Source organism: Podarcis liolepis (assembly GCF_965112155.1).
Source record: "Podarcis liolepis genome assembly, chromosome: Z".
Lineage (NCBI taxonomy): Eukaryota > Metazoa > Chordata > Lepidosauria > Squamata > Lacertidae > Podarcis > Podarcis liolepis.
The window spans coordinates 26,591,563-26,617,940 of record NC_139570.1 but is presented as its reverse complement, the minus strand read 5'-3'; the positions used below and the strand labels follow the sequence as shown (position 1 = coordinate 26,617,940).

Here is a 26,378-nt window from a genome sequence, read left to right as displayed (position 1 = left end):
AAAAATCTTCTTGTGCTCAGTTGGTAGCTCCACTTGGCAGACTTTTTGCAGTTAGCGCTTGGATATAGGCTTTTGCATTCTTTGGTACTGTAAATTTATATGTTTCCTTGCCCCTTCTGACACAGAAAATAGCAGGGAATCTGATGTAGAACTGCAGATTAGCTTCTATTGCCATGTGTTTTGCTTGTAGGGAACCACATCTTTGATCTGCAAGTTGTTTTGTGGATTCTGGAAATATGGAGATTTTATTCTTCTCCCAAATTAGTGGCGTTTCTGAGGGCCGTTCACGTGCCATTCTTATAATCATAACTCTGGTTTCAGTGTGGAGAAACGGGGGGGGGGGCGGACACTTGTCATCTGGGCAGCCTAGGACCTCCATACACACTGCCCAGGCTTGCGCCTTGAGGAGGTGACTCCAATGCTGCTAATGCAGAGGTTTGACTTCACCCCCAGTGGCACACTCCATTGTCTCCTGAGACAGACGGATACCAACAAAACCCAATTTACACTTCCAAAAACAATGCATGAACCAAAAAACACAGTTGTCCTTTGAAATCTGCACTCCTCTGCACTCCCAAAGCATGTTACCTGAGGGTAACTGACATATTCAGCCACCCCTATTGGTAGTGCCAAGGTGACTTTTTAAAGGGTAATATTCATGGTTGCGCTTCGAGGCCCCCAAGCCCTTCCCCTGAAAATAACTTCACAGTGACACGTAATTTTAGGGTAACTGACTCCTGCCTCTCTGGCTGGAAGTCTGAAAAGGTAAACACCAAACGAAAGAGCAATATTGATAAAGACCAACGAAGCTCACCCCGGGGTTCCTGTGGTCCTGGCATGGCCCTAGCCCCTCAAGCAGACTTCAGATGAGATCCAGGACCCCCAGATTCCTTTACCGGAATACCCTTATTCATGGAGGGGCAGGTGATGGCCGCACCTCCCCTCCCACACACTTCAATAAGCCAATGCCTAACCACCAAACTTTACAAAGTTGTGACGATTGCTAAGGGGCTGGGCAAAAACCAAGTGGCTACATCCAATCTGCCAAATGGAAAAATTTCTACCCATCCCCTGCTCCAAAGCAGGCAACCCAATCCAAAGCAAGGCCAAAGCAAGATCACCTAAAATTTGGGAGGGAGGGCAGGTGTTTGGCAACACGCTGCAAGTACTCCTAGTTACGCCACACCACTGCTTTTATAGGCCCCAGGAATCACGCCAACTGACCCAATTGGCCCAAACAACCTGGCGCGATCCTGGGGTCCAATGGTTAAGACTTGGGCCATGCCCAGCAACAACTCTCCCAGTGGGGGTGCCTTAGGGGTCCGCGTGCAACCAGGACCCTCATTAAGGAGGATCCCATATATCAGGTGACATCAATGTCAATACCTAGATGGCACTCCGATATTCAGGGTCAGGATGTCTCTACTACAGAATTTTTCAAGTACAAATGTGGGTCATTACCTTAATATCCTGCTTGCAATGATGGATTATTTGGGTGTTTGTCTCATCCAGCAAAAATATACTTATCTTATGCTCAGAACATATTCCACACCTTTCACAATTCCACTCCTATGCAATTTTATTCAGAAGCAAGCCCAACAGATTTTGATAGCATTTGCTTCCTGGTGACTGTACATATGATTGTTGCAGCCTCAATGAGTGTGACTTAACAAATGCAATAAACTGTGATATACCCTAATGTAAATTAAAGCACTTAGTTTGCATAGTAAGTTCATTTGACAAAGTAAACCAATAAGATAACTGAAGGGAGAAATCAGTTTCACAAAAAACTGTAAGCATATTCATTATTCATTAATCATTTATATTAAATTACTTAAATCGCTCTAATAATCAAGGTTTTTTTAAGCTTGTATAATAATTTTTTTTGCAGTGCACCCAATTTATTTATCACTAGACTCACAAATCAATTAGGCATTTCAATTAATGTTCATCCCATTAACTCCACAGCCCTAGTTCAGTCTTTACTTGCAAGAATTACTGCAGTTAATTTAGCATGTTTAAGGTGACTTACACCTTAACGCAGTGGCGTTGTGGGTTAAACCACAGAGCCTAAGACTTGCCAATCAGAAGGTTTGGCGGTTCGAATCCCCGTGACGGGGTGAGCTCCCGTTGCTCGGTCCCTGCTCCTGCCAACCTAGCAGTTCGAAAGCACGAAGTGCAAGTAGATAAATAGGTACCGCTCTGGCGGGAAGGTAAACAGCGTTTCTGTGCGCTGCTCTGGTTCGCCAGAAGCTTAGTCACTTAGTCATGCTGGCCACATGACCCAGAAGCTGTACGCTGGCTCCCTTGGCCAATAAAGCGAGATGAGTGCTACAACCGCAGAGTCGGCCACGACTGGACCTAATGGTCAGGGGTCTCTTTACCTTTTAAGGTGACTTACAACATGAAAAAATACATAATTACAACACAGCAAAAGTAGTCATAAACAATAATTAAAAATTAAAAAATACACACAGCAAATCAAACAATTTCCACGTAAATCATGTGATACAAAATAAAGATATAAACATTAATATCAATAAAAGCAACAACACACATCCTCAACAAAAACACATAAACAATTCCCTAGCCCAAGAGTCCATTCAACAGCCTCAGCTTTTGTAGCTGGAGTCAGTCTTGGCCCTGCCCTTCCAGGCCTGGTGGGAAAGGGCCTTCAAAGCAGGGGGCAGGTCTTCCAGGACCACAATCAAGATGATCTCTGGCTCTGTATGGTGTCCCCTTCCGGTATACCCATTAAGTGTAGAAGAACATTGAAATGGAGAACACTTCCTGTTTGGGTAGATAAAGATTTCCAGGATAACTCTGGGAGCACTTTCATTTTTCCAGAGATCTTTCCAAGGGCCACACTTTAAGACTTGTGTAGCTGCTCCATAAGTGAACTCTTATGGAGGAAATAATCTATTCTTTGTTTTATTATTTAAAGTATTTTTAGCCTGCTCTTCAACAGGGAGAAGGGGTTCCCAAAGTGTCTTACAACAATCAGTATGAAGGCCAGAAGTCCAAGGAGTTGTATCATGTAAATGACCTAACTGAAAGGGACTACTGCATATCAGAGGCAGCCCTACACAATAAATTAGGTTAACATAAATTAGGTTAACATAACAACATAACAACATAACATAACATAACATAACATAACATAACATAACATAACATAACATAACATACAGCACTTGGTTCCAAGTGACCCACATTAGACCTTTCATGAGCTCTGTACTGTCCAAGAGGTAAGGCGTTCATTCCCAAACCCCATTTGAATACATGTGCTTGCAAACCCCAGGGCAGCTGAAAGGCTCAGAGTAGCAGTTATACAAACTGCTTATTGATATCTTTGTAGTATCCTCAGAAGGCTTGAGAGGAGCGTGGGAGGGAGATACAGTGGACACTCGGGTTGCGAATGTGATCCGTGCAGGATGCACGTCTGCAACCCGCAGCGTCCGCAACCCGCAGCAGTGCGCCTGCGCATGCACAAAACACAATTTAGCGCTTCTGCGCATGCACAACCACTAAAACCTGGAAGTAATGCTTTCTGGTACTTCCGGGGTTTGGCAGTCCGTAACCTGAAAAAACGCAACCTGAAGTGTCTGTAATCTGACTGTATGGCTGTATAGGGATACAAATAGATAAATCCACTTGGTCCTGCCCCTTTATTAAGACAATTTCCACCAAAATACAGGAAGCCTCCTTCAGGTTTTTCCTAGGCTAGCATTGGACCCCTGTTTGGCTGCTACATATTCTGAAAGATGTTGGCAAGCCTGTGCTCACAATGATACTTTCATTCATATGTGGTGGGAATGTGAAAAATTACCAGCAGTCTATATTCACAGACCATTCTACAGAAACAAACCTATCTCTAACCAAAGACCCAGAATTATCTCTCTTGGCCATCAAAAGTGATATAAATCCCACCCTTGTACACAAGGAGCTGCTAGCTCTCCTGCTAGCTGCAGCCAGCCTTGACATCCCCAAACATTCAAAGTCTGCATTAGGACCCTCTAGGGATGGAGGGCTTGAAAGGGTGTGGGGTGTTGCCTTGTCTAAGCATTTGACCTCTCATAGGAGGATACTAAGAGGAGTTATGAAATGAGACCATTTTGTAGTAGATGGGCACAGCTCGGCTGGGCAGTCTAGTAATGTATTTCCTTCGCAGCTCACCGAACAGAGGTAAACAGGGCTCAGCTTTTGCCCACTCATATCATCTGTTCCACTTCTTTTCACTGAGTGTGCTTTTCTTTCCAATAAAGCAACCAATACAATTTCTGGCTACCCGGCCATTTCATCTATTATTGCTAGTTAACAGCCTAGCATGGATCCTAAGATCAGTTAATGTACATTCCCAACAGGAAAGTCTTTCCTGCCTTCCCCTGCAGCCAACTGTGCAATTATAATTGTGGGCAATTATCCCCTCCACGAGGAGAATTCTGCAACACTCCAGAGTAGCTTCTCAGGAGCACAGATGGCTTCAATGAGCAGAGGGAGACGAACTAGGAAAACAAAAAGTTAAATAGCATGGAATAACTTTAGAGTGATGCCTTCTCTGTGTGGATTGTCATAGGATGAGTTAGCAGTGAACATTCCTCACACACTTAAAGACTATGGATTAGTGGTGGAACATTTGCTTCACATGCTAAAACTTCCAGGCTGATTCCCGTGTGTCTCTTCAGAGGAGACGCTATGAATGCCTTTCACTCTGGAAGGTGTCATTGGTGAAGGCTCTTTAAACAGGTTAGAAAACAGATTATTTTTTAATTTAAAAATGGGCATTCTAGATGGATTTGGACTTCACATCTGAATTACAGGAAAAGCAGAAGAGGGATTGAAGCCTTGTTTGTGGAAATTGCCTTCCAAGGGAATTAGGTTTCTTGTGCTTTTTCATTACAGGAAGTGATCAGGAACTTGGTGAAGAGATATATTGCAGCAATGATAAGAAATTCAAAAACCAATGAAGGATTAACCGAAGAAAACTTTAAGGTAATGATACGATATTGTCGTTCCCCACTTAGTGTATTATGGCAGGCGCAACATAAAAATTGTTTGACACTGTAAATATCTGCAGCATGTTCCTATGCATATCAACTCAGGTGTTAAGTCCCACTGAGTTAAATTAGACTTGCTCCTAGATTATCGGGTATTGTCACTTAAATGTCTTCCATTTTTTATTATATTTGTTAGGTGGGTTTCTCACAGCAGGACCCAAACTGACTCCTCAGCTAAGAAAATCCAATGAAAAGATTTAAGAAACAGATGAACGGGGGGGGGGGCTCAATGGCACCCTTCAAAATAAGAACCAAAAATCTGTGTAAAGAGAAAAGTATTTGCCTGGGGAGATAAATCCCTGGGTATAGGAGGAATAGGGAACCTGATGGGAACAAGCAGCACCTTAGCAGGCTCTTAGGAACATAGGAAGCTGCCTCCCACCCAGTCAGATCATTGGTTTATCCAGCTCAGACTGCCAGCAGTTCTCCAGTGTTTCAGTCTCACCAGGCATCTTTGGGATGCAATGCATGTTCTCTGCCACATCACAGCCCTTCTTCCTAGTACCTTTCAGGGCTGGCTCCAATATTGCCATAGGCTTGTGTATGCTTTACCACCTACTGGAGCCAAGCGGTGGCTATGGGGAGGAGGCAAGGAAGGCCCTATGAAAATGTTAAGTGCTGATCATGGTCCGTGTGCATGTGTGTGTGTTCTTCTCAATGTTAATCTCCTCCCATCAGCTTACAACCTGTGAAAAATCCAAGGGTTTGGGGATACTAAGTTTGCAGACACCATCTCACAAGAAGGTTTGTTTTATGCAATGTAGAAACTGGGCATTTAGTGTGGTGGTACCTACCCTTTGGAACTCTCTCCCATTACACATCAGACAGGTGCTGTTTCTTATTATCTTTTTGGTGCCACCTTTTTCCACAAGCCTTTTTCAGTTGAGATTTTTATCCAGTCTGTTTCTAAAATTGTGAGACATCTTTGCTGGTCCCAGGCACTCTATCCTTCCCAGCAAGATTTGTGCATGAAAGACAAAGGCAGTGCATGGTTAATGTTTATATGAAGGGGCTAAATCATATTGCAGATTTTCTTTTCCTCAACAAAAACTGCTGAACTTCTGTTCCTGATTCTAAATAATGAAAAATATTTGTTTGCAATTCTTGTACACAGTGATGTGGAAAAATTCATTTGCATAACTTTGAACTTTGCATAGCTTCTCTCAGGAGAGTTCAAACTCTCTCCTCTTCCCCCACCCCCGTGACAGATAAATCTTTAGAGTTTAACTCATTTTTTCCCTTCCCTTTCTCTCACCCTAGGAATTAAAGCAGGATATCTCTAGTTTCCGGTATGAAGTCCTTGACCTCTTAGGCAACCGAAAACCCCAGCGGAGAAGCTATTCCACCAGCAGCACAGAAGTCTCCCAGAAGGATGACACTAATGAGGACACTGCTGGAGAAACATCCAAAGCGAAGGGCGTTCCTTTTGGCACAGCCAACAAGAAGAAAGATTTCAACGTGTCGGCTCTGATTAAGACTATGTCTGGGTTCGAAATGGTCAGCGAGAAGCCCAAAAGCAATGGGATCAACAAGCGCTCCTTCATCCGCAATGGGAACAGGGTCCAAAGGCTCTCTAGCTCCAAGAAAGAGTCCTTCAAGCGACTGGGCCTCCTTTTTTCCAAGATGAATGGCCACCTCCCAGAGCCAAACTCAGAGCCCATGTACACCATCTCTGATGGGGTCATCCAGCCACATCTCATGTGGCAAGACATTAAGTATTCTCAGATGGCTAAAGAGCGAGACGAGAACTGCTCCAAGAGTGAAATTAACCTCAATGAGGTGGACTACAGTAGGAACGTCAGACATACGGGACAGAGTCAGTGCCCTGCGGTTTGTTCCAGTTCCCTTCACTGTGCTTCCAGCATCTGCACCTCTAATTCCAAACTCATAGACTCCTCTGAGGACGTTTTTGACTCATGGGGAGACGCCTGTGATTTGTTTAGGAACCAATGGAAAGATGGACAGGAGGAACAGGTTACCACTCGCCTATAAGTACAACTATTCAGTAACCTGCTGCAGAACATAACTATTACTAGAAACTGTTTGCTATCACAGATTATTCATAGTTAGGAGGTCTCCTCCCCCCCCCCTTGCCCCGCCATTTTGTCTCTACTGATGAGTGCAGAATTCATATTGTTTTAGCCGCATTCTTAATTCAAATGGCCCAATCCTTTGAATAACACAAAAACATCTATATAATACATTCTAAGGTTGCTTCATACAGGTTCCTTTCTTTCTTCTCCTGCAATCTCTTTAGGATTTATATATTTTTGTTACAGAACACTGGAGAACCTCTCAAGCATTTGCTTCTTTTCCAACCTCACCTTGGTTAGTGTAGCTCTGCTTTGTGCCATTTTACATTCCATTTTTTCTGGCCGTTTACTGCTCACTAGGATCAGCAAGATGCTCAGTGACTTAGTTGGAAGTCAAGAGCCAGACTGAGACTACAGGCAAGGCTAAGGGTTCAAATATATAATGAGCTTTTCGCTTTCAAGCAATACAACTTCCCATGATTTCAACTCAACTGTATGTCTTTTATTAAGGTTGCATATTGTTTTCTTATTGTAAATTATTACCACAATGAGTTAAAGCTGAGTTCTGGAAATTACTTGCTGTTTTCATGCATCAGATGTTTTTCAAAATATTCTGTTTTCTCATCCCTCCGCGTGCACCCCTCCATCCAGATATAGTAGTATGCCATTGCAATTGTCCCAGGGAAATAGCAAAACCCCCCCGACACAAATGGTATTCAGCATATTTGACATCCAAACTCATGTCTATATTTTACATAACAATGGGGTTAGTGTGGATTTAAGCAAATATACTTCATTCACACATCCTAAAACAACATGTGAACCAAACCGCAGCCATCCTTTGAATTTTTTGAAATCTCCAAACAAATAATGTGTACAGAATGCATATACTAGGGGAAAGTGTGCATATAAATGCATATATTAGTGAAAACACTACACCAAAATGCATTATGTTTGTGGAAATTGCTTGCAAAAATACGTGTATTGGGAAAACTTGCATACAAAAATGTGTATTAGGAGAAATATGCACTAAAATGCTGAAAATTTTTAAAACTTAAGAAACTGATGTGGAAATGTGAATAACTGAACTTTAGATTGAGGAAAAAATGAGAAACTAAAACTGAGAGCTTATCCCATCCCTAAGTTGACACACCAGCATTTTTAGGCAATGAGCTAATCAGTGCATCCAGAGCAGAGGACCTCTTGCAAGTGATTATTGTTAGTCATTTTATACAAAACAAAAAAAAAAATGTTTCAAAGTGACTTAACACCAAAATAAAATACACACAATTTAAAAACAAAGCACAATATCAAATTCCTAAAATGCTCATCCATGAGTACAATAAGGACAAATCCTGCCCTTCCCCACTGAAAAAAAGCAAGGCAAGCCAAACTTAACCAATAGAAGCCTGAGAAAATGAAAATGTCTTAGCCTCGTGCCTAAAAACTAACAATAATGGCACCAGGCACATTCCCCTTGGGACAGCATTCCACAAGAGTTGAGGGCACCACCGAAAAAGCCTGTTATTGTGTCATCAGCTTCTGTACCTCCCTTGGATGAGACCCATGGAGAAGGGATTGACAGTACAGTTTTGCCACACACAATTTGTCAGGTGTTATAGGAAACATCATATTCCTGTGTTCTGATTGCACAGCCCTGGATTATAATATTTGAGCCTGGGTTGAGTACTGCTGTTAACCACCTCACCCCTAGATAAAAGGCTTTGGTGGGGAGGAGAGTACAAACCTAGCACTTTTGCAGCTCCTGCTGTGACTTATAAAAATTGAATTGTCAGCAGATGATATAGTGGTCCCTATCCAGAGAATTCACAGATAAAGAGTTTTGTGCATACATACATGGGAAACAAGAGAGAACACCATAGTCCTCCCAAGCAGGGCTGGAGCACCTTGATTATCAGAGGTCATTATATTCTTCCAGCAATCCCAGGGCTATATTTTGCCACCCAAATTGATCTACTTCATGAGATCATACCTGTAAAACAAAGTGTCTGCCATGTAGTACTGACCGTTTCACAGTTAAGGAGCACATGTGTTCAGGCCCAAAAATAAATAGAGAACTTTAAAGGAAGGATTCTCTGTTTCATACGAACTGAAAACTCACCCTATTCATAACTGTGAGCGAACATCTTACCTTTTCTGGGTTAACACTTGATAAGGCTTCTGAATGGGGCTATTGGGAGTCGAACTCCAAAACTTCTGGAAGGCACCAGGTTAGTGAAGCCTGTGATGGAAACGAAGTTCAGTGTTATTCAGAATCAATTCCCTAACCACATTGTTGAGCAACTCTATATAGTGGCCTTCCAGTCCCAGAGATCTGCCTTTCCTGAAAGTTGCATGGCAAGCATGCCTATATTGCTCTCGTTGAGTAGGTTTGCTAAAGTCTTTCAGATGACTGCTCCATTTTGAACCATTCATTGCATTGATCAGATTCTGTGCTGGCTTGTATTCCTTGTTATATTGATTCTAGAACAGCATTTCCATTCCTGGATATTTAAGGTGCTTGTTCTGGCACAGTAGCTTACCCTTTCCGAACACTGCTATTCACAACAATATTCAGCTGACGCACTTACAACATGGGTAAAGTTATTGCCATGCATCCTTCTCCAGTTCTGCAAGCTGTGAGAAGCTCCAGGGCTAATACCTCAGGGTTTAGTTTCCTTTGGACGAAAGCACACTTGAGGCTTCAGGTGCCTTTGTAATATTTGCTTTATTTACAAATATGTAAGCAGAACATAGTGAAAGCAAACAGCCCCCTATGAGCAGCTGCAAATCCTGCATCAGATCCCCAGAGGACAAATTGTTCAGCCCTACAAAGCTGCATCTCCCAGTTGCTGCTAGAAATGCTCAGATTTCTATTTCTCCCTCTGTCCAATTTAAATTGCCAACTGGATTTTGTCCTCTTTCTGTTATTCTCACACCCTCCTGCAAGCAGAAGCCACCCCTGTAGGTAAATTAACCATTGAGGAAGGAAAAAACATTCAAGGTATGACACAAGGCTAGGCTACACCCAACACACACACTTCAGCCCATTGACTGCTGCTTCCAGGAGTGGGGAAACTCACCATGCAATATTCATATATTCACACATTTTGCATTACTAAATATGACTGAGGGATGAGGCACCATGGAACTGGAGGGATCTGCAGCTTCCTGTAGCAACCAAAATGCAGAGTTCTGAGTAATACAATTTCAATAGCCATGGTAAGAATGACACCAAATGTTTCAAATATCCATTTTAGTATTGCATCCCAGAATTTATCATTAGCAAACACTCTTTAATGGGATTACAGTGTTGTCTGCAACAATTTCTGAGACTAGCTTGATAACAAGATCAAACAGGTCCAGTGTTCAACTTCACTGCAGGTATGTGGCTTTTCTTTTCTTTTTACATTCTTCAGGGAGTAGGTCTAGTAGAATAGGTTACAATAATCTTGCATTACTTTTGCATTAACAGGAATATTTAGAGTTGTCTCCATTACCATTTTCCATTTTCAAAAAACCTACCAGTTTTTAAAATAGGGATGCCCCATTTAATAACAACAGCAGCAGCAACAACAATAACTTTATTATTTGTACCCCACCCATCTGACTGGACTGCCCCAGCCAACCGGGGCGGCTTCCAATGTATATAAAAACATAGTAAAACGTTAAACATTCAAAAAAATCCTATACAGGGCTGCCTTCAGGTGTCTTCTAAAGGTTGTATACCTACTTATCTCCTTGGCTCAGGATTCACATAACTCCATACCCTCCAACATTTCTCCAATGAAAACAGGGACATCCTAAGGAAAAGTGGGACATTCTGGAATCAAATCAGAAACCAGGACGACTTCTCTAAATTAGGGATGTCCCTGGAAAATAGGGACACTTGGAAGGTCTGCAGTCAGTGTAGGCAATACTAAGCTAGATGGACCACCTGTCTGACTCAGGATTAGGCAGCTTCCTATGTTCCTATGTTCATGAGCATCTGGGGGCTGTTAGAACTGCAGATGAACAGCTGGAGCATAGAAGTGGAAGGTACACTCTCTTTCTAAAAATGGCAAGAGATCAAATTACAAGAGCACTATTCAAACCAGTCCATCTCATCTAGATTGTCCACCTGTCATGTATGGTCTGGTCTGGATTCAGACCAGGCCCACGTCTCCCAGCCCACCAATATAACTGTTCCTATGGTAGGCATTTTCACACAAAAACATAATCTGGTGGGATACAATGGTTAATTTCCTGCTTAGTCCAATTAATAGATAGCTACATCCTTAAACTCTGTGCATTTATTACAAAATATACCCAACTGTACACAACATCTTTCAAGCTAGAATTTGGACTAGGAACATGGTATATTACTTAAAACCAAGTCAAATCTGTCAGGGATAATACTGTCTACACTGATAGCAGTTCCCCATGGTTTCCAGACAGACCTGCTTGGTGATATTAGGGAACTGAAACTGGCACCAAGTTTCCCCCCACAAAGCATGCACTGTACCCTTCAGCGACAAACCTTCCCATGATACAGTTTATCTGAAGGTATCTCAAAATCTCTTACTTCCTGAAGGCCAAAACCATCTCTTCTTACTGTTCTGTTGTGAACAGCCCTGTGATCTTTGAATGAAGGGCAATATACAGTGGTGCCCTGCAAGACGAATGCCTCGCAAGACGAAAAACTCGCTAGACGAAAGAGTTTTCCGTTTTTTGAGTCGTTCCGCAAGACGAATTTCCCTATGGGCTTGCTTCGCAAGACGAAACGTCTTGCGGGTTCTTGCGAGTTTGTTTCCTTTTTCTTAAAGCTGCTAAGCCGTTAATAGCCGCTAAGCCGTTAAGCCGTTAATAGCCGCTAAACCGCTAATAGCCGCTAAACCGCTAATAGCCACTAAGCCGCTAATAGCCATGCTTCGCAAGATGAAAAAACCGCAAGACGAAGAGACTCGTGGAACGGATTAATTTCGTCTTGCGAGGCACCACTGTACAAATTTGAATTAATAATAATAATAATAATACCCAAGGAAGAAAAAAATCACCTCCAAAGCAACTGTGTAAGAGTGAATGCATAACGTTTGACCTTTCAGGTAACCTGGTGCTGGCTGGGTCCCAAGAGCTTTACCTGGCAAGCTAACAATGCATTATATGGGTAGATGAATCTTGCAGCAGTCAGAACTAGTTGTGGATAAATTCCAAGGCATCTGAATTATTAAGCACCTCACTTCTCAACAAGAACATCATGCAAAGCCAAACTAGCTGAGAGGCTCAGAATGCTGTTGCTCCTAGATGTCAAATGAAGCATCTTGATTTTTTGGTCCAGGAGCCTTGCTCAAGTATCTGTAAAATCTAGAACAACTCTCTCCACTCCCCCCGACACACATTCTAATTTTTGCAGCAGCCCACTGCAAAGTTATATTTAAACAAAAGAATTAGTGGGCTCAGTGTAGTGTGTAACAAGAAACTAGAACAATTTTTCATGTCTTTCATTAATTCCATGTTTTCAATAATTAATTTCATTTAATTAATTTCATGTTTTTCATTAATTCCAGAAATTAATAAATGCTGTAGTCTAACAGCAAACTTAATGCTCAAGTTTTAAATAGACCATGCACTCTGCTGGGATGTGAGGAACATTCACTGTCAGATCTTACTCATCTACTAGGTAGAAGGCAGCAGAAACTGGCTGTAGAGCTCAGTTCTTAAGGAATCATCTACAGCTGCTAAGTACTGAAGATGCTATTAAATTTCTATACCCCCCCTTCATCTGAGGATCACAGGGTGGTTTACAATATAAAAACACAAAAATACATATCATTTTTTTAAAAAATAGGCTGGTGGAAGAATTTTGGCCATTTTGATTTTGGCAAAGGAGGAGCCACTTCCTAGGCAGGTTTGAATGACGGACAAACACCATAGCAGAAACAAGAGGTTGTGTTTACATAAGGACTTAAGGAGGGGGTTGGGCAAGGGATGTAAGGGTAACTTCCTCAGGGAGGTAACAGGCCAGATGTAGAAAAGCCTGTGTGTAATCAGATCTGGGACATGCTTAGGAATTTGGGAGAGGATATGGTCAGTTTCATCAGCAACCTAACTCTGTGTTGAGAAATGCATTGGTACTTATGAGGATGGAGGAAGCAGTACAAATAGCACAAATAGCCCTCCCCTCCCACACATCCAGTTCCTTTGATTCCAACAGCTTCCCCAGCAGCATCCATTGGGACCCACACTGAGGAGCAGTGAGAGTTTCACTGGACCTTCAAAATCTTTTTGTTTTGGTTGTTTGGATGCTCCAGGGGTTGTGGCTTTGGGGGGTCCTGATCTCTTGTGGAGACCCACAAAGCAGACTCCCATTGGGAAACCAGTTACTGTAACCCAATAATTAATCAATATTGGAGCATCTGTAAATGTTTTGAATCCAGCTTGGGTAAACAGTCAACCTAAAAGGGTAGAGTGGTGAGTTTCATGGATATTCTTAGCCTAACCTACTTCCCATGGACTGCAAGAAGATCAAACCTATCCATTCTTAAGGAAATCAGCCCTGAGTGTTCACTGGAAGGACAGATCGTAAAGCTGAGGCTCCAATACTTTGGCCACCTCATGAGAAGAGAAGACTCCCTGGAAAAGACCCTGATGTTGGGAAAGATGGAGGGCACAAGGAGAAGGGGACGACAAAGGACGAGATGGTTGGACAGTGTTCTCGAAGCTACGAACATGAGTTTGATCAAACAGCGGGAGGTGGTGGAAGACAGTGGCATGCTCTGGTCCTTGGGGTCACGAAGAGTCGGACACAACTAAACGACTAAACAACAACAATCTACTTCATGGGGTTGTTGTGAGGCAGGGAAATGGGCAGGGAGAGCCATGTACACCACATTTACCTGCTTGGAGGAATGGTGAGATTTAAATGAAATAAATGCATACTTTAGCTTAATTGTAAACTTTAAAACCAAGGCATTGTCCTGGCACAGAACTGAAGGAAAGGCCACCTTGGCCTCTGCCACTGGCCTGATGACTATATACAGACCACTGGAAAGCTGTTTCTGGGAATAATATAACAGCAAAGGAAAAGACAAAATGGCCCCATCCATTGCCCAAAGGGGAAGCTGCAGGGAGCTTGCTTTCCCACTCACTGCCAAAAAAGAACAATGTGCTCTCAACAACCACCTGGCCTGGGTCTGCAGACCTAGTTTCTAGAGACAAATGAATGAAAACACCACATAGGCATGTGTCCTGCAAACCCACAGACATCTAAATTCTTCAGGCGAAGTTGAATTAAGGCAATTCTGTACAGTATCTTATCCAGAACAGTGAATTACAGCTATAAATACAGCTCAACTGTATATTCAAACTTGTCCCAGTAACTATAAAAGAAAGCTGACACCAGAGTCTTGCTGCCACTTCTGTTACTCTGAAGCTTCCTAAAATAGGAAGGACTTAGGTTTTTCTGCACCCCTGCTAGGGATGGGGAGAAATTACCGTAGATTCAGTTTGCATTTAAAGGCAAGCCTATGTAATAAACACACAAACAGGAACACAGCTATCCTTCAAAATTTGCACTCCAAATCTTGTACTTTTCTCCATCCAAGTACAGTGGTACCTCAGGTTAAGTACTTAATTCGTTCTAGAGGTCCGTTCTTAACCTGAAACTGTTCTTAACCCAGTGTTTCCCAACCACTGTTCCGCGGCACACTAGTGTGCCGCGAGATGTTGCCTGGTGTGCTGCGGGAAAAATTAAAAAATTCGAAAGATTTTTTTTAAAAAAAAAAAAGTCAAATTTCGATTGGGGCGCCGTCACTAGATGACCCCTGGGGTTCCCTCCCTCCCTCCCGCTCTGCGCCTCCCTCCTCCTCCTCCGGGGAGGCCCTTCCTGGCTCTTGGCCAAGGCTTGGCGGCTGCCACTCACTCACTCGCTCGCCCACCCGTCCCTCCATCCCTGCACCCGGCCTCTCCCCCTCCGTCCCCGGCGCGGGGGCTGCCGGGATCCGTAGTCCCCTCGCCCTTGGGCTCCGCGCCCGCGCGGGCTGTGCGAACTACGTTTCACAGCGTGGCCTGGCGGGCCGGGCGTTTTGTTTGAAGCGCTCTTCTCCCGGCCATGGAATGAGCGCAGCGGCGGCCGGGCGGGCAGGGGCTCTTCCGCGCAGACCCCGCGCAGCCTGCCTGCGCCCCCGCGGAGATCGGGCGGCAGGATGGAGCCCGGGGATCCCCGCGGAGGCGGAGTGGCGGAGGCGGAGGCTGCCCCCCGGTAGGGCTGTGTCAGGGTTTTTTTATTTTTGCAATGCTGCATCCGCGCCGGAGGGGACGCATCGGACCGCGGGGAGACCCCTTGGCGGGCGTGCAAGGCAATGCATGCGTGCAGGCGTTGCATGGAGTGCAGTGCAATGCAATGGCAACGCGGCGCCCTGCATGCATGCATGCAACTTCCACCGGCGCTCCGGACTTGGCAGGTGAGGGGGGTCCCCAGTGGGCGGCAGAGAGAGCCGGGAGGGCGAAGGGGAGCCGGGGGGGAGCAGCGCTGCTCCCCGAGCCGAGCCCGGGGGGAAACTTCGGCGTCGTTGCGCCGGGTGTTGGAAGCGGAGGCTGGCGGGGGCCCCTCACCTGCAAAACCTGGTCGCCTCTCATATATTTCGTGCATTGCATTCATCGCCCGCTTTCTCCTCCAAGGAGCTCCCGGGGGCGCGCGTGGTTCTCCCCGTGTTATCCTCGCAACAACAGCCCTGCGAGGTGGGTCAGGCGAGTGGCCCAAGGGAGCACCCAGGGATTGTCCTGGCCAGCTGGGGTGATTTGAACCCTGCTCTCTGCCAGGTCTTCGTCCTCATTTAGCCCCCACATGTGCATGACTGTGCATGACTGAGGTTTTCCCCCCTCGTCTTGACTATGGTGTGAGTCTGTGCTGTTAATTAATGGGGTTCTGCCTTCGGAGAAGATGAGCCAGCCCTCAAGGAGGTGATTATGTAATTTGCTAGCAATTCATGTCCCTCCCGGCGTGACGCTGCGCGCTGACGTCACGGGGCTGTAATGGTGGTGTGCCTCGAGATTTTTTTCATGAAACAAGTGTGCCTTTGCCCAAAAAAGGTTGGGAAACACTGTCTTAACCTGAAGCACCACTTTAGCTAATGGGGCCTCCTGCTGCCGCCGCACCACCGGAGCACGATTTCTGTTCTCATCCTGAAGCAAATTTCCATTTACTAAATGGTAAACGGCATTTCCGTGCACTGCTCTGGTTCGCCAGAAGCTTCTTAGTCATGCTGGCCACATGACCCGGAAGCTGTATGCCAGCTCCCTTGGCCAATAAAGCGAGATGAGCGCCGCAACCCCAGAGTCGGTCACGACTGGACCTAATGGTCAGGGGTCCCTTTACCTTTACCTTTAGTTGCGCCATGTGGTGCCCTGGATCTGACCTCATGGAATGGCATGGCATTCATGGTGCAAATGCAATAGCTGTGGTACAAAAATAGGGTTCTGGGGTTCTTCGAAAAAACTAGACTATGTGCAGGAACTTACGATTCTGACAAGGATCCTGCACCCAGGAGAGAGAGAGGCAGGGGAGAGATAGTCAACATATAACACTGGATAGTATTTCTCAAGCCCTTTTGTTTTGTAAAAGAAGCTGATAATTAAGAAAAGCATTGGAAAACTATCTACTTTGTCACCAGAGATACAAACTGATTAAATAGCTTTTCGTTGATTAATTGCCTAACTTTTAAAAGTAAAACGTTCATGAAGATGCCAAAGAGAAATGTGGTCCATTATCAATTAACAAAAACTACAAACCAGTGTTAGAGACAGACTTCAATTTTTTTTTTTTACATCCTCTAAACAGCCTGAAAAAGACATGCAGACTCTACTCCCAACTCCCCCTCATTAAAAATCGCCTGATGGATAAGCTAAATTTGGTGAATTTATCTGATTCAATCTTGCAGCCCCATGCACAATGTATTGTAATTTGCATAGCTGATAAACATCAGTAATCATGGTAGTTAACATTCCTGCCAAAATGTGTATTTGCAGAATGACTCATGGTAGAATCTAAGCAAGGCACTGGCTTTATTATTATGATTATTAGGTAAAGCCACAAAATTAGATTGTTTTTAGTAATGGCAAAGTACATAGCTAATACCCAGTCTAGTCACCCCAATGATTTAACGGCTCTATGCGCTTTAAGGTGTGCCAACATTTCCCTTAACATACATTAAGAGATATTTCTTTGGGTTAACTGCTGCCCAGCTGCATGGATGTTTCTCCCAAAGATTTTCTTGTTTTCTTTGTCTCTCCCCACACCCCACACCCCGGCTATTACTCTTGATAGATAAAGCTGCTTTCTCCTCCCAAAGGTGAAAAATATGGATAGTCTTAGAAATCAGAAACTAGCAAGAATAATAACTGGATAATACAAGTGGGTCTCTAATCCAAAGTAATTACTCCTCATAATTAGAAAAGTCTGACTGCTCCATTGTCTGTATGGTATAGGTAAAGGTAGAGGGACCCCTGACCAATTAGGTCCAGTCGTGTCCGACTCTGGGGTTGTGGCGCTCATCTTGCTTTATTGGCCGAGGGAGCCGGCGTACAGCTTCCAGGTCATGTGGCCAGCATGACTAAGCCACTTCTGGCGAACTGATTACCAGGTTTATCACTGGTCTTAGTGCTCCCAAGAGCAGCAATGCAGAATCTCAGGCTCCTCTGTCCAGTGCTGGGGTGGGTGGGTGGATGTCTCTCCACAGGTCACCTTCCCTCATTATCCCAGTCCCAGTGCTTTTGTCCCAGCTTGAACTGTGATCATGCCCCTTTGCTTGCCAAGAGTGAGAGACAGAGACAAAACCAGTGACTACTGCATGGCTGGAATGTAGCCTACTGTAGAAATGGGCACGCTGATTGCTCTACCCACCTTTGCCTCTAGCCCTGCCCACCACTGGCATGCAGCCCTTGCACCTAGATCTTGTCCTAGAGTAATAACACTCCCCAGTTTACTAGGGCTTAGCTGTGCCAAGACAATGAGAAACATACACCCTATACTCTACCTTGCTTAAACTAGTTACTCTACCCATTGAGAAGAGTCTTTCTAAGAGTCTTTGGTGGAGAACCAAAACTCTGAGCACTTTTGCATGCATTGAGTAAGGGAATGTGCTGTGTCAGATGAGAATGCCAATGCTTCTGCATCACTGCATACATGCCAATGGAGTTACAGATATTGACCACGCGCTCTGCTGTCCACAGGGATTTCAAGAAAACCACTTCCCCCTACCTTTAGTGGGAGCCCAGGGTGCAGATGGACCAAATGGATAGAAAGTGCCCGTTGGATGGAGCGACGGCACCTTGCCAACATCACAGGATCTGAGAAGTTCTGGCGATAGCGCTTTGAAGGTCAAGGCAAGAAAAACAAGTTTTAGATAGATATGTGATTGCAGGCTAACTCAATTCAACAGCTACCGAAACTTTGCCAGTGAGTTCTGTTCCATATTATAGATTTGCACACCATTTGGCCAGGGAAAGTCAATACAGTGGTACCTCGGGATGCGAACGGGATCCATTCCAGAGCCCCATTCGCATCCTGAACGCAACGTAAGCCGTGATGGCACGTCTGCGGTGTGCACGGGTCGCGTTTTGCCGCTTCTGCACATGCGCGTGATGTCATTTTTGAGCGTCTGCGCATGTGCGAGTGGCGAAACCCAGAAGTAACGCATTCTGTTACTTCCGGCTTGCCGCGGAGCGCAACTTGAACGCGCTCAACCCGAAGCACATTCAACCCGAGGTATAGCTGTACCTCATTGCTCTCCTGTTGGTTTAGGACCACATGAGAAGTTCCCTCAATCGCACAATGTGAAACAAGCCACGGAGGCAACAAGCAGGGTGCATACACATGAGAAACATGAAGGCTACATCAGAGGCCAAGAAGCAAGTCAGCGGCTGATGTCCAAGAACAAATCAAAGCAAGACTGATGAAACTTGTTGCTTATATTTCTTATTAATTTATGTCACTACTTTCTAATGTTGTTTCATGATTATAAGGTAATGTTGTTTGTTTAGTAGGATATATTTTATGCACAGAAACTATTTTTTATAGCATTACTGGCAATAAAATTAAAATTATTGGGTTTTCTGAGAGCAGTTTATGTGCTTTTTAATCAAACGTAGATTTACCAAGCCAAATGTTGTCCAATCACATAAATACTAGCAGATTTGAATTCCTCACATCCCAAACCACATTTTTAAGACCCCTCACCGCAGAAATTTGCAAAAAATTAAGTTTCACTGCCTAGAATGGCATGCCCTACCCCAGAGAGGTTTGCTTGGCCCTTCAGCCCAGCCATCCAACAAGAGTTGGCATTTGCCCAAGCCCCTTTACCAGAACTGTCTTCTGAATTGACCTGGAATCAAAATGTGATTTTTAGGAGGAAAATGGTGCAGAAGTATTGAAATTAAAACTGAAGTGATTTTTTTTTTTAAAAGGACTTACTTAAAGGCCGAAATTGTAGAAGAACTACACAACTTTAGGGTCTGAAGAGGATGCAGTGATTAGATACCCCCCCAAGTACATGAATGAACAAACAACTGCTTCAGAGATCCAGTGAGGTGCAATGGTTAGAGTGTCAGATTAAAAATCCTACTCAGCCATGAAGTTTGCTAGGTGACCCTGGGCCAGTTACATACTCTCTTTCAGCCTGGGATCCTAACACGATTATATGACCCTACATGTGAACAAGCAGGAGGCTTTCCTTAAAAAAATTAAAGTGAAAATAAAGATGGACCACTACTTGTGGTCACTTTATTAACCTAATAAACTCAATGTCCCCCACACTCTGTCCTACATTAAAAAAAAAAGATTCTCTCACTCGTTGGTAAGGAGTTATATAAGATAGAGAGAAATAACTATACACAGAAATGCTCTCCCAATCATCCTCACGCACCCCACCAGGAGCAAAGTGAGGGGCTGTGTAGAAAGCGATTAGGCAGCAATAATTTCACTAGGTAATTGTTTTGCTTTTACAAGAAGGGGAAGGCAATTAAGAAACTTATCTGAGGACTTAATGGGAAAATGCACAGGGAAGAAAAGTAGGATGACCCAAATGTATAAATTAACCCGAAGATGGAGAATTAAAAGGAATCTCTGATAGTTCTGGGCCAGCAATTTGGAAACTGCTATATTGGGCATAATCTGGTGCAAAATGTATAACTCAATTAAGGAGATTTTCTGTGGCTTGCCTTTAGGAAAGCTGGAGACAAACTATGGCTACCACTGGTATATAACTCTAGCAAGATTAAATAAGGTATTTAAACACTGACGGAAGAACTCAGCAACAATAACTTGTCACAGATTTAAATGTTCTCTCTTCAATAGTGATGCCATCATTTCAGTCTTGCTGGGTTCAAGGGATTTGCTTCATTTGTTTGTTAGATTTTTATACTGAACTCTTGGGAAGATAATCATCAAGGTCAAAATACTATTCAAAATCTTTTTATAGCCACATAGGTTATTCTTTGGTTAGCTCTGGAGGTCTGTATCAATAGCAACTAGAAAAATGGCTTAGTAAAGTACTGAATTACACAGAAACTGACAAGCTGAAAAGTTAGAAGGCATAGATTTGGGATCTTGGATTGGAAAGAAGTGAATTTTTACAAGGTGTGAAAACAATGTGTGATAACCAGTGTTAATCATACTCAGAGGAGACTCACTGAAATAAAAAAATGTGACTCAATTCAATGGGTCTACTCAAGAGTATCATCTAGTTCAATATGCCCAATAAGCAGAGAATCTCCGTGATGAAGGCAATCAATAAACTGTTTGGATTGCTGACTGCTTGTGCCCAACATATCCGAAGCAACCAAATTCACTCATTTCCCTTGAACTCACTGTTTTTCCTATCAGAAATCAATCTCTGCCCTGGATCCAGAAATTAAGCTCTGGTAATCTGTGGTTTCCTTGAGGAAATATTCTCCACCCAGCAGAAAGAAACCATTGGTGAATTAAACTTGAATAAGCTTGAAATTTATCTGAATAATGGTATGTGTGAACCAATATAGGTGCGTTGATAAACAGAGATAGATGGGAAGCCTTATTCTTAACGTGCTCCCCATTTCTAAGGGGCAAGAAGTCCCAGGGAACACTGGAAATTCATGGTGTATAATACACATTTTGTTTACAAACACAGGAGCAGAGCGTATGAGAAGCACATCTGCACATCTTCAGCAGGCTGCCATTTCATAACAACTGCATCCAATTCCCAGGGACAGCCCTTACCCCCTGCAATTGTTTAACCTTTAGCCAAATCCCATATTCAAACCAGCAAAACCGACTTCACAGAGGAAGGCAGCCGCTGCTTTCCACCTTCTTTATTTAGTGAGTTCATGGGAAAAGGAAGAACCTAACAAGGAGAGGGAAGCAGATCCTGTTCATGGGTGGATTCATGCTCTCCAACCCATGCTACTTTTCCCACAATGCCATTCTGTCTTGATCTCTCATTAATCTGCAAATTCAAATTCTCCTTACAGACACTTGCATTTAACTGTACATACTTTTTTAAAATGCATACTTTTCTCCCAAAATATTCACTTTTAAACATATTTAGTGCTTTTCCAGCTGCACTGGCTCCCGGTGGAGTACAGGGTCAGATTTAAGGTGCTGCTTTTGACTTTAAAGCCCTTCACAGCCTAGGACCCTTGTACCTACGGGACCGCCTCTCCCGGTATGCCCCACGGAGAGCCTCGAGGTCCATAAATAGCAACACCCTAGTGGTCCCGGGCCCTAAGGAAGTTAGATTGGCTTCAACCAGAGCCAGGGCCTTTTCAACTCTGGCTCCGGCCTGGTGCAACGCTCTGCCTCATGAGACCAGGGCCCTGCAGGATCTGATTTCTTTCCACAGGGCCTGTAAGACAGAGTTGTTCCACCTGGCCTTTGGCTTGGAGCCAATTTGATTCCCTCCCCCTCTTTCTTTTTTCTTTTTCCTTTCTCCTCCTGTGATGAGGCTGCATTTTAATATTTTAATGTTGTATTTTAATCTTGTTTTTAAGTTGTATTCACTCAACTTGTTTTTATTATTGCTTGTTAGCCGCCCTGAGCCCGGCCTTGGCTGGGGAGGGCAGGGTATAAATAAAAATTATTATTATTATTATTATTATTATTATTATTATTATTATTTTAATACATTTGAATACTCGGGAAGTGCCAAGGCTGGCAGACAACTAAGTTGGAATCCACACTAGAAAACGTAGATCGGTTTGTACTGGAACTCACAAGTAACAAGTTCTTGAAGCGCTTGAAGGGGTTATTAATTTGTTTGGCTTTGCTTTATTATATATTCTGTGTTTTCAATTTTGTATTTTTATGTGGAAGTCTGATCTCTGGCTACGCTGTAGAGATCTAGCCTCATGTTTTGATGTTGTGAACGGCCCTGTGGTCTTCGAATGAAGGATGGTATACAAATTTAGTAAGTAAAATTAAAATAAATACTTCCCCCACCCAAAATTGTCTCCATCTACCCCCCCCCCCAAATAGTTTCTTACCCTTGGGCAGGTCGCATGCATTTGGGTGGCAGGAGTGCAGAGGAACAATAATTCCCTCTCTGTACCCAGCAACACAATCGGACTGAACAGAAGGTGGGTGATACTGGGAAGGCACAGGAAAAATTATGTATATTTAAAAAGAAATGCATCAACTCAGTTTGATAAAGCATACAAATCCATAAAACAGATCCTAACCCATATGCACAGAATATCCTTTCAAAGCCCTAAACAGTTTAGGCTACCTGAAGGATGGCTTACACCACTGACCCCGCTTGTGATCTGAAGTCAACATCTGAGGTCCTGCTTGGGCGCTCACTGGAAACATCAGCAGGTAAGTACATGAAGCTGTGTTGGCCCTGCACTGTGCAACTCTTTCCCAATTAGAATCCACTTGGCCCCTTCATTTCTGTCACTAGGGCAGGCCTTTATTTAAGGAGAGAAGAGGAGCTTTGATAGTGCCTTTTCTTAAGTGGGCTTAGGTGATCTAATTAGGTTACTCCCATGTATCTATTTGTCTGTATCCATCAGTGCTTCACATTCTGCCAGGTGTTGTATTATTTTTACCAGGTCTTTTTTCAGCAAGAACTCAGTTCCAGTACCTCTCAGGTGGGCACCATTACTAAGAGAACAATGGAGGCATTCATGGTGAGTTCCAGCACCTCTTTTTCTAGAAAACAGCAATGATTTTTACTTGGTCTTTCACTGGTAAGAGTATAAATCCCAAGAGGTCATGGTTCAAAAAGCAAGGAGGTCGGCATAGTTTTTGGCATATGTGCAGGAAAAGAACTTATTTGAAAATGCGGGAACGAACCTCGCCACTGCAGAGTCAGTTTTCACTGGAAACAAAAAACCTTGATGGAAAATGTGGCAGAGAAATGACTGACAAAGGAACTCCTCAATTCACAGCCATTTTGCCTACTTGCAACTATTTCTCCTGAAAATGCTTATTTGAAACTTGCCAGAAACAAAAACATCACTACAGCACCACCCAGTGGCTAAAAATATGCACACACACAAAATGATGGGCAAGAACCACAAAGCAGAGGGGATGTGCTGTAGTCAATATTTCTTACATCCAGTGTTTTTTTTCGGGGGTGGGGGGAATGCAAGGGTACGCATACCCCTAAACATTTTATGAATCTAAGTTTGGCCTCATTGAGAGGCAGTATTTCAATGAGAGTAGGAAAATGAGAGTACCCCCTAAACATATTTTTAGATAAAAAAGCACTGCTTACATCTGTTCCTGTAACAGTAGCAGTAAGTACCACCACCATAAACAATAATGCGAGGGAATCATGGTTTGGATATACAGTGGTACCTTGGTTCTCGAAGGGTTTGGCTCCCTAACAAATCGGCTCCCAAATGCTGCAAACCCGGAAGTGTTCCAGTTTGCAAACGTTTTTTGGAAGCTGAACATCCGACACGGCTTCTGCTTTACTGCAGGAGCTTCCTGCAGCCAATCAGAAGCCGCAGCTTGGTTTTCAAACCGTTTTGGGAGTCAAATGGACTCCCAGAAAGGATTACACTAAGTTCGGAACCAAGGTACCACTGTAAAAAGGTAAAGGTGAAGGGACCCCTGACTGTTAAGTCCAGTCGTGGATGACTCTGGGGTTGCAGCACTCATCTTGCTATACTAGCCGAGGGAGCCGGCATTTGTCCGCAGTTTTTCCGGGTCATGTGGCCAGCATGACTAAGCCGCTTCTGGCGAAACCAGAGCAGCGTAGGGAAACGCCATTTACCTTCCTGCTGGAGTGGTACCTATTTATCTACTTGCACTTGACATGCTTTTGAACTGCTAAGTGGGCAGGAGATGGGACCGAGCAACAGGAGCTCACCCCGTTGCGGGGAATCAAACCGTCGACCTTCTGATCGCCAAGCGCTAGGCTCTGTGGTTTAGACCACAGTGCCACCTGCATCCCTCTGGTACCACTGTATTCATAGCTAAAGCTTATGGAATGGAAACAAGCAGATGAAGGGATAAGAAGTAACTAGAACAACCTGTGGCCTTTAAGTTGTTGATGAACCACAATTCCCATCACCCTTGATCACTGGTTGGGGCTAGTCTCCTGTTTCAATTACGGTGCTGTTTTTAATGAGGTTGTTTTATTGCATGTTTTAATTACAGGTGCTTATATTTTAATATTTTAAACACACACACAAATATACCCTGCCTCCCATCAAACTTTCACAGTACAAAAAGTGATGAGAAATGACTTGGAAATGTGAGATAAGAATTGCTTGATACTTACTGAGCATTCATTCCAATTTGTTTATAACACACAATATGACTCCTGCACAGACTTTAGCAGGCATCTACACTATGACTTTAAAGCACATCCAATGCACGTTTAAAGCATGTGGCTCCCCTGCAAAATAATATGGGAACTGTAGTTTCCTGCTAACATTGCTACAATTCCCAGCCCCCTTAACAAATTACAGTTCCCAGGATTCTTTAGGGGAAGTCATGTGCTTTAAATGTGTGTTGGATATGTTTTAAATGTATAGTGTGGGGCTGCACTTTTCTTTGCCAGGCACACCAAGGAACAGGGAGGCTGTTAGGACTCCAACTCCCATCAGCCTCAGCTAGCAAGGCCAGTGGTCGGGGATGATGGGAACTGTAGATCAGCCACATCTGGAAGGTGCAAGCTTTGCCAACCATGCCATAGCAGTTCTCATATTGATCAAGCCTCATGTTATTTTATTCTAGTGTATCTTTAATGAAAGCAGAAAGGGCCCTCTTTTCTTTAAATTCAGTGGACGAGCTTCTTTAGAGCAAATGAATACAGCAGTTAAAGTGGCCTTCAGCAACATGGTCACCATAACGGGGGGTGGGCTTGGGCTGTGATCTTCGATGTGGGCGTTACAAGCAGGTCCTGGTTTTCATCTGTGAACTGTTGGCAGGTTGTATAAGCAATCTTTCCTTTAAGCAGTAGATAGAGCTGCATGATGTACTTCTGGGTCATTTTCTGCAGAAAATTGCCAATCCGTGATTGGTTTGCACTGAAGGCTTGACTAGCTGAACTCAGGCTTAATGTTCACATTAACATGAAAGCTGGTAACGTCATGAAAGTCACAAAGATTGAAAACATCTGTCTTCTGAAGACTGCAGGTGGATTCAGATAACCTGTTACAAACTCATGGAGACAGGGTAGATATAACGCAACCCAACTATGGTATGATATCAGTATTTCCCTCATCTTTTCTCCTTGGATCATCTCATTTAGCTGTGATTCCTGCATTGCAAGGGGTTGGATTAGATGACCCTTGGGTCCCCTCCCAGTTCTGTGATTCTATTATTCCTCCTCTCAGTTTCAGAGCCAACTGTGCGAAAATTCACTCTTAGCCATAAAACTGAGCAGTTACATAAGAGGGTTAGCCCAAAGTACAGTATGCAACCGCAGCTGGAAGCAGGGGTTACGCATTAAATTATGCTAACCCCATCTGTCACGTTAAAAGCTCAGCAGATGCTGGCACTTAGCACTTCTTTCGCAGACAACCACACGCAACATTGGAATGCAGTGCTAGCCCTTAGGGTGAAGGGCAGGTAAGAGGTCAAAATCAAATAATGTTAAAGTCAGGGCAATGGCTCTGAGAGCTCTACAGGTGAATAATGCATGAATAAGGCTCATGCCTACTGCTAATATATATTTAACAGAAACAGTTTTCATAAGAGATCTTACTAATCTTTATTGAGCTTCCACTTCAGGTACTTATATAGGCTTAATGCTGATTTCTGGTAACTTGCAACTTACACTTATTTAATTTATGTGCTCACAGCTTTAAGCACGTTGCCAAA

The 26,378-nt window shown here is 43.7% G+C and overlaps 1 protein-coding gene and 1 long non-coding RNA gene across 10 annotated transcripts in view; one reads left to right on the top strand and one right to left on the bottom strand.

Moving 5' to 3' along the window:
• The window catches only part of TRPC5 (transient receptor potential cation channel subfamily C member 5), a 174,930-nt gene extending 165,694 nt beyond the window's left edge, over window positions 1-9,236 (top strand). For all 7 annotated transcript variants that reach the window (XM_083485028.1, XM_083485023.1, XM_083485026.1 and 4 more), the window contains 2 exons: window positions 4,903-4,992; window positions 6,318-9,236. In XM_083485028.1, coding sequence (XP_083341154.1) covers window positions 4,903-4,992; window positions 6,318-7,049 — 822 coding nt within the window. In that variant the 3' untranslated portion in view covers window positions 7,050-9,236. The remainder of the gene's footprint in view (window positions 1-4,902; window positions 4,993-6,317) is intronic.
• Window positions 1,562-22,842, bottom strand: LOC310698357. Of its 3 annotated transcripts, none has more exons than XR_014521447.1 (5): window positions 22,583-22,842; window positions 18,327-18,437; window positions 9,243-9,332; window positions 5,852-6,000; window positions 1,562-2,790 (listed from the first exon to the last, which is right to left on the bottom strand). It is a non-coding gene; the product is annotated as an uncharacterized lncRNA (long non-coding RNA). The 3 variants fall into 3 exon arrangements; XR_014521448.1 differs by lacking the exon at window positions 22,583-22,842 and adding an exon at window positions 21,321-21,599; XR_014521449.1 differs by lacking the exon at window positions 22,583-22,842 and adding an exon at window positions 19,539-19,673.
• Between the last annotated feature and the right edge of the window lie 3,536 nt (window positions 22,843-26,378).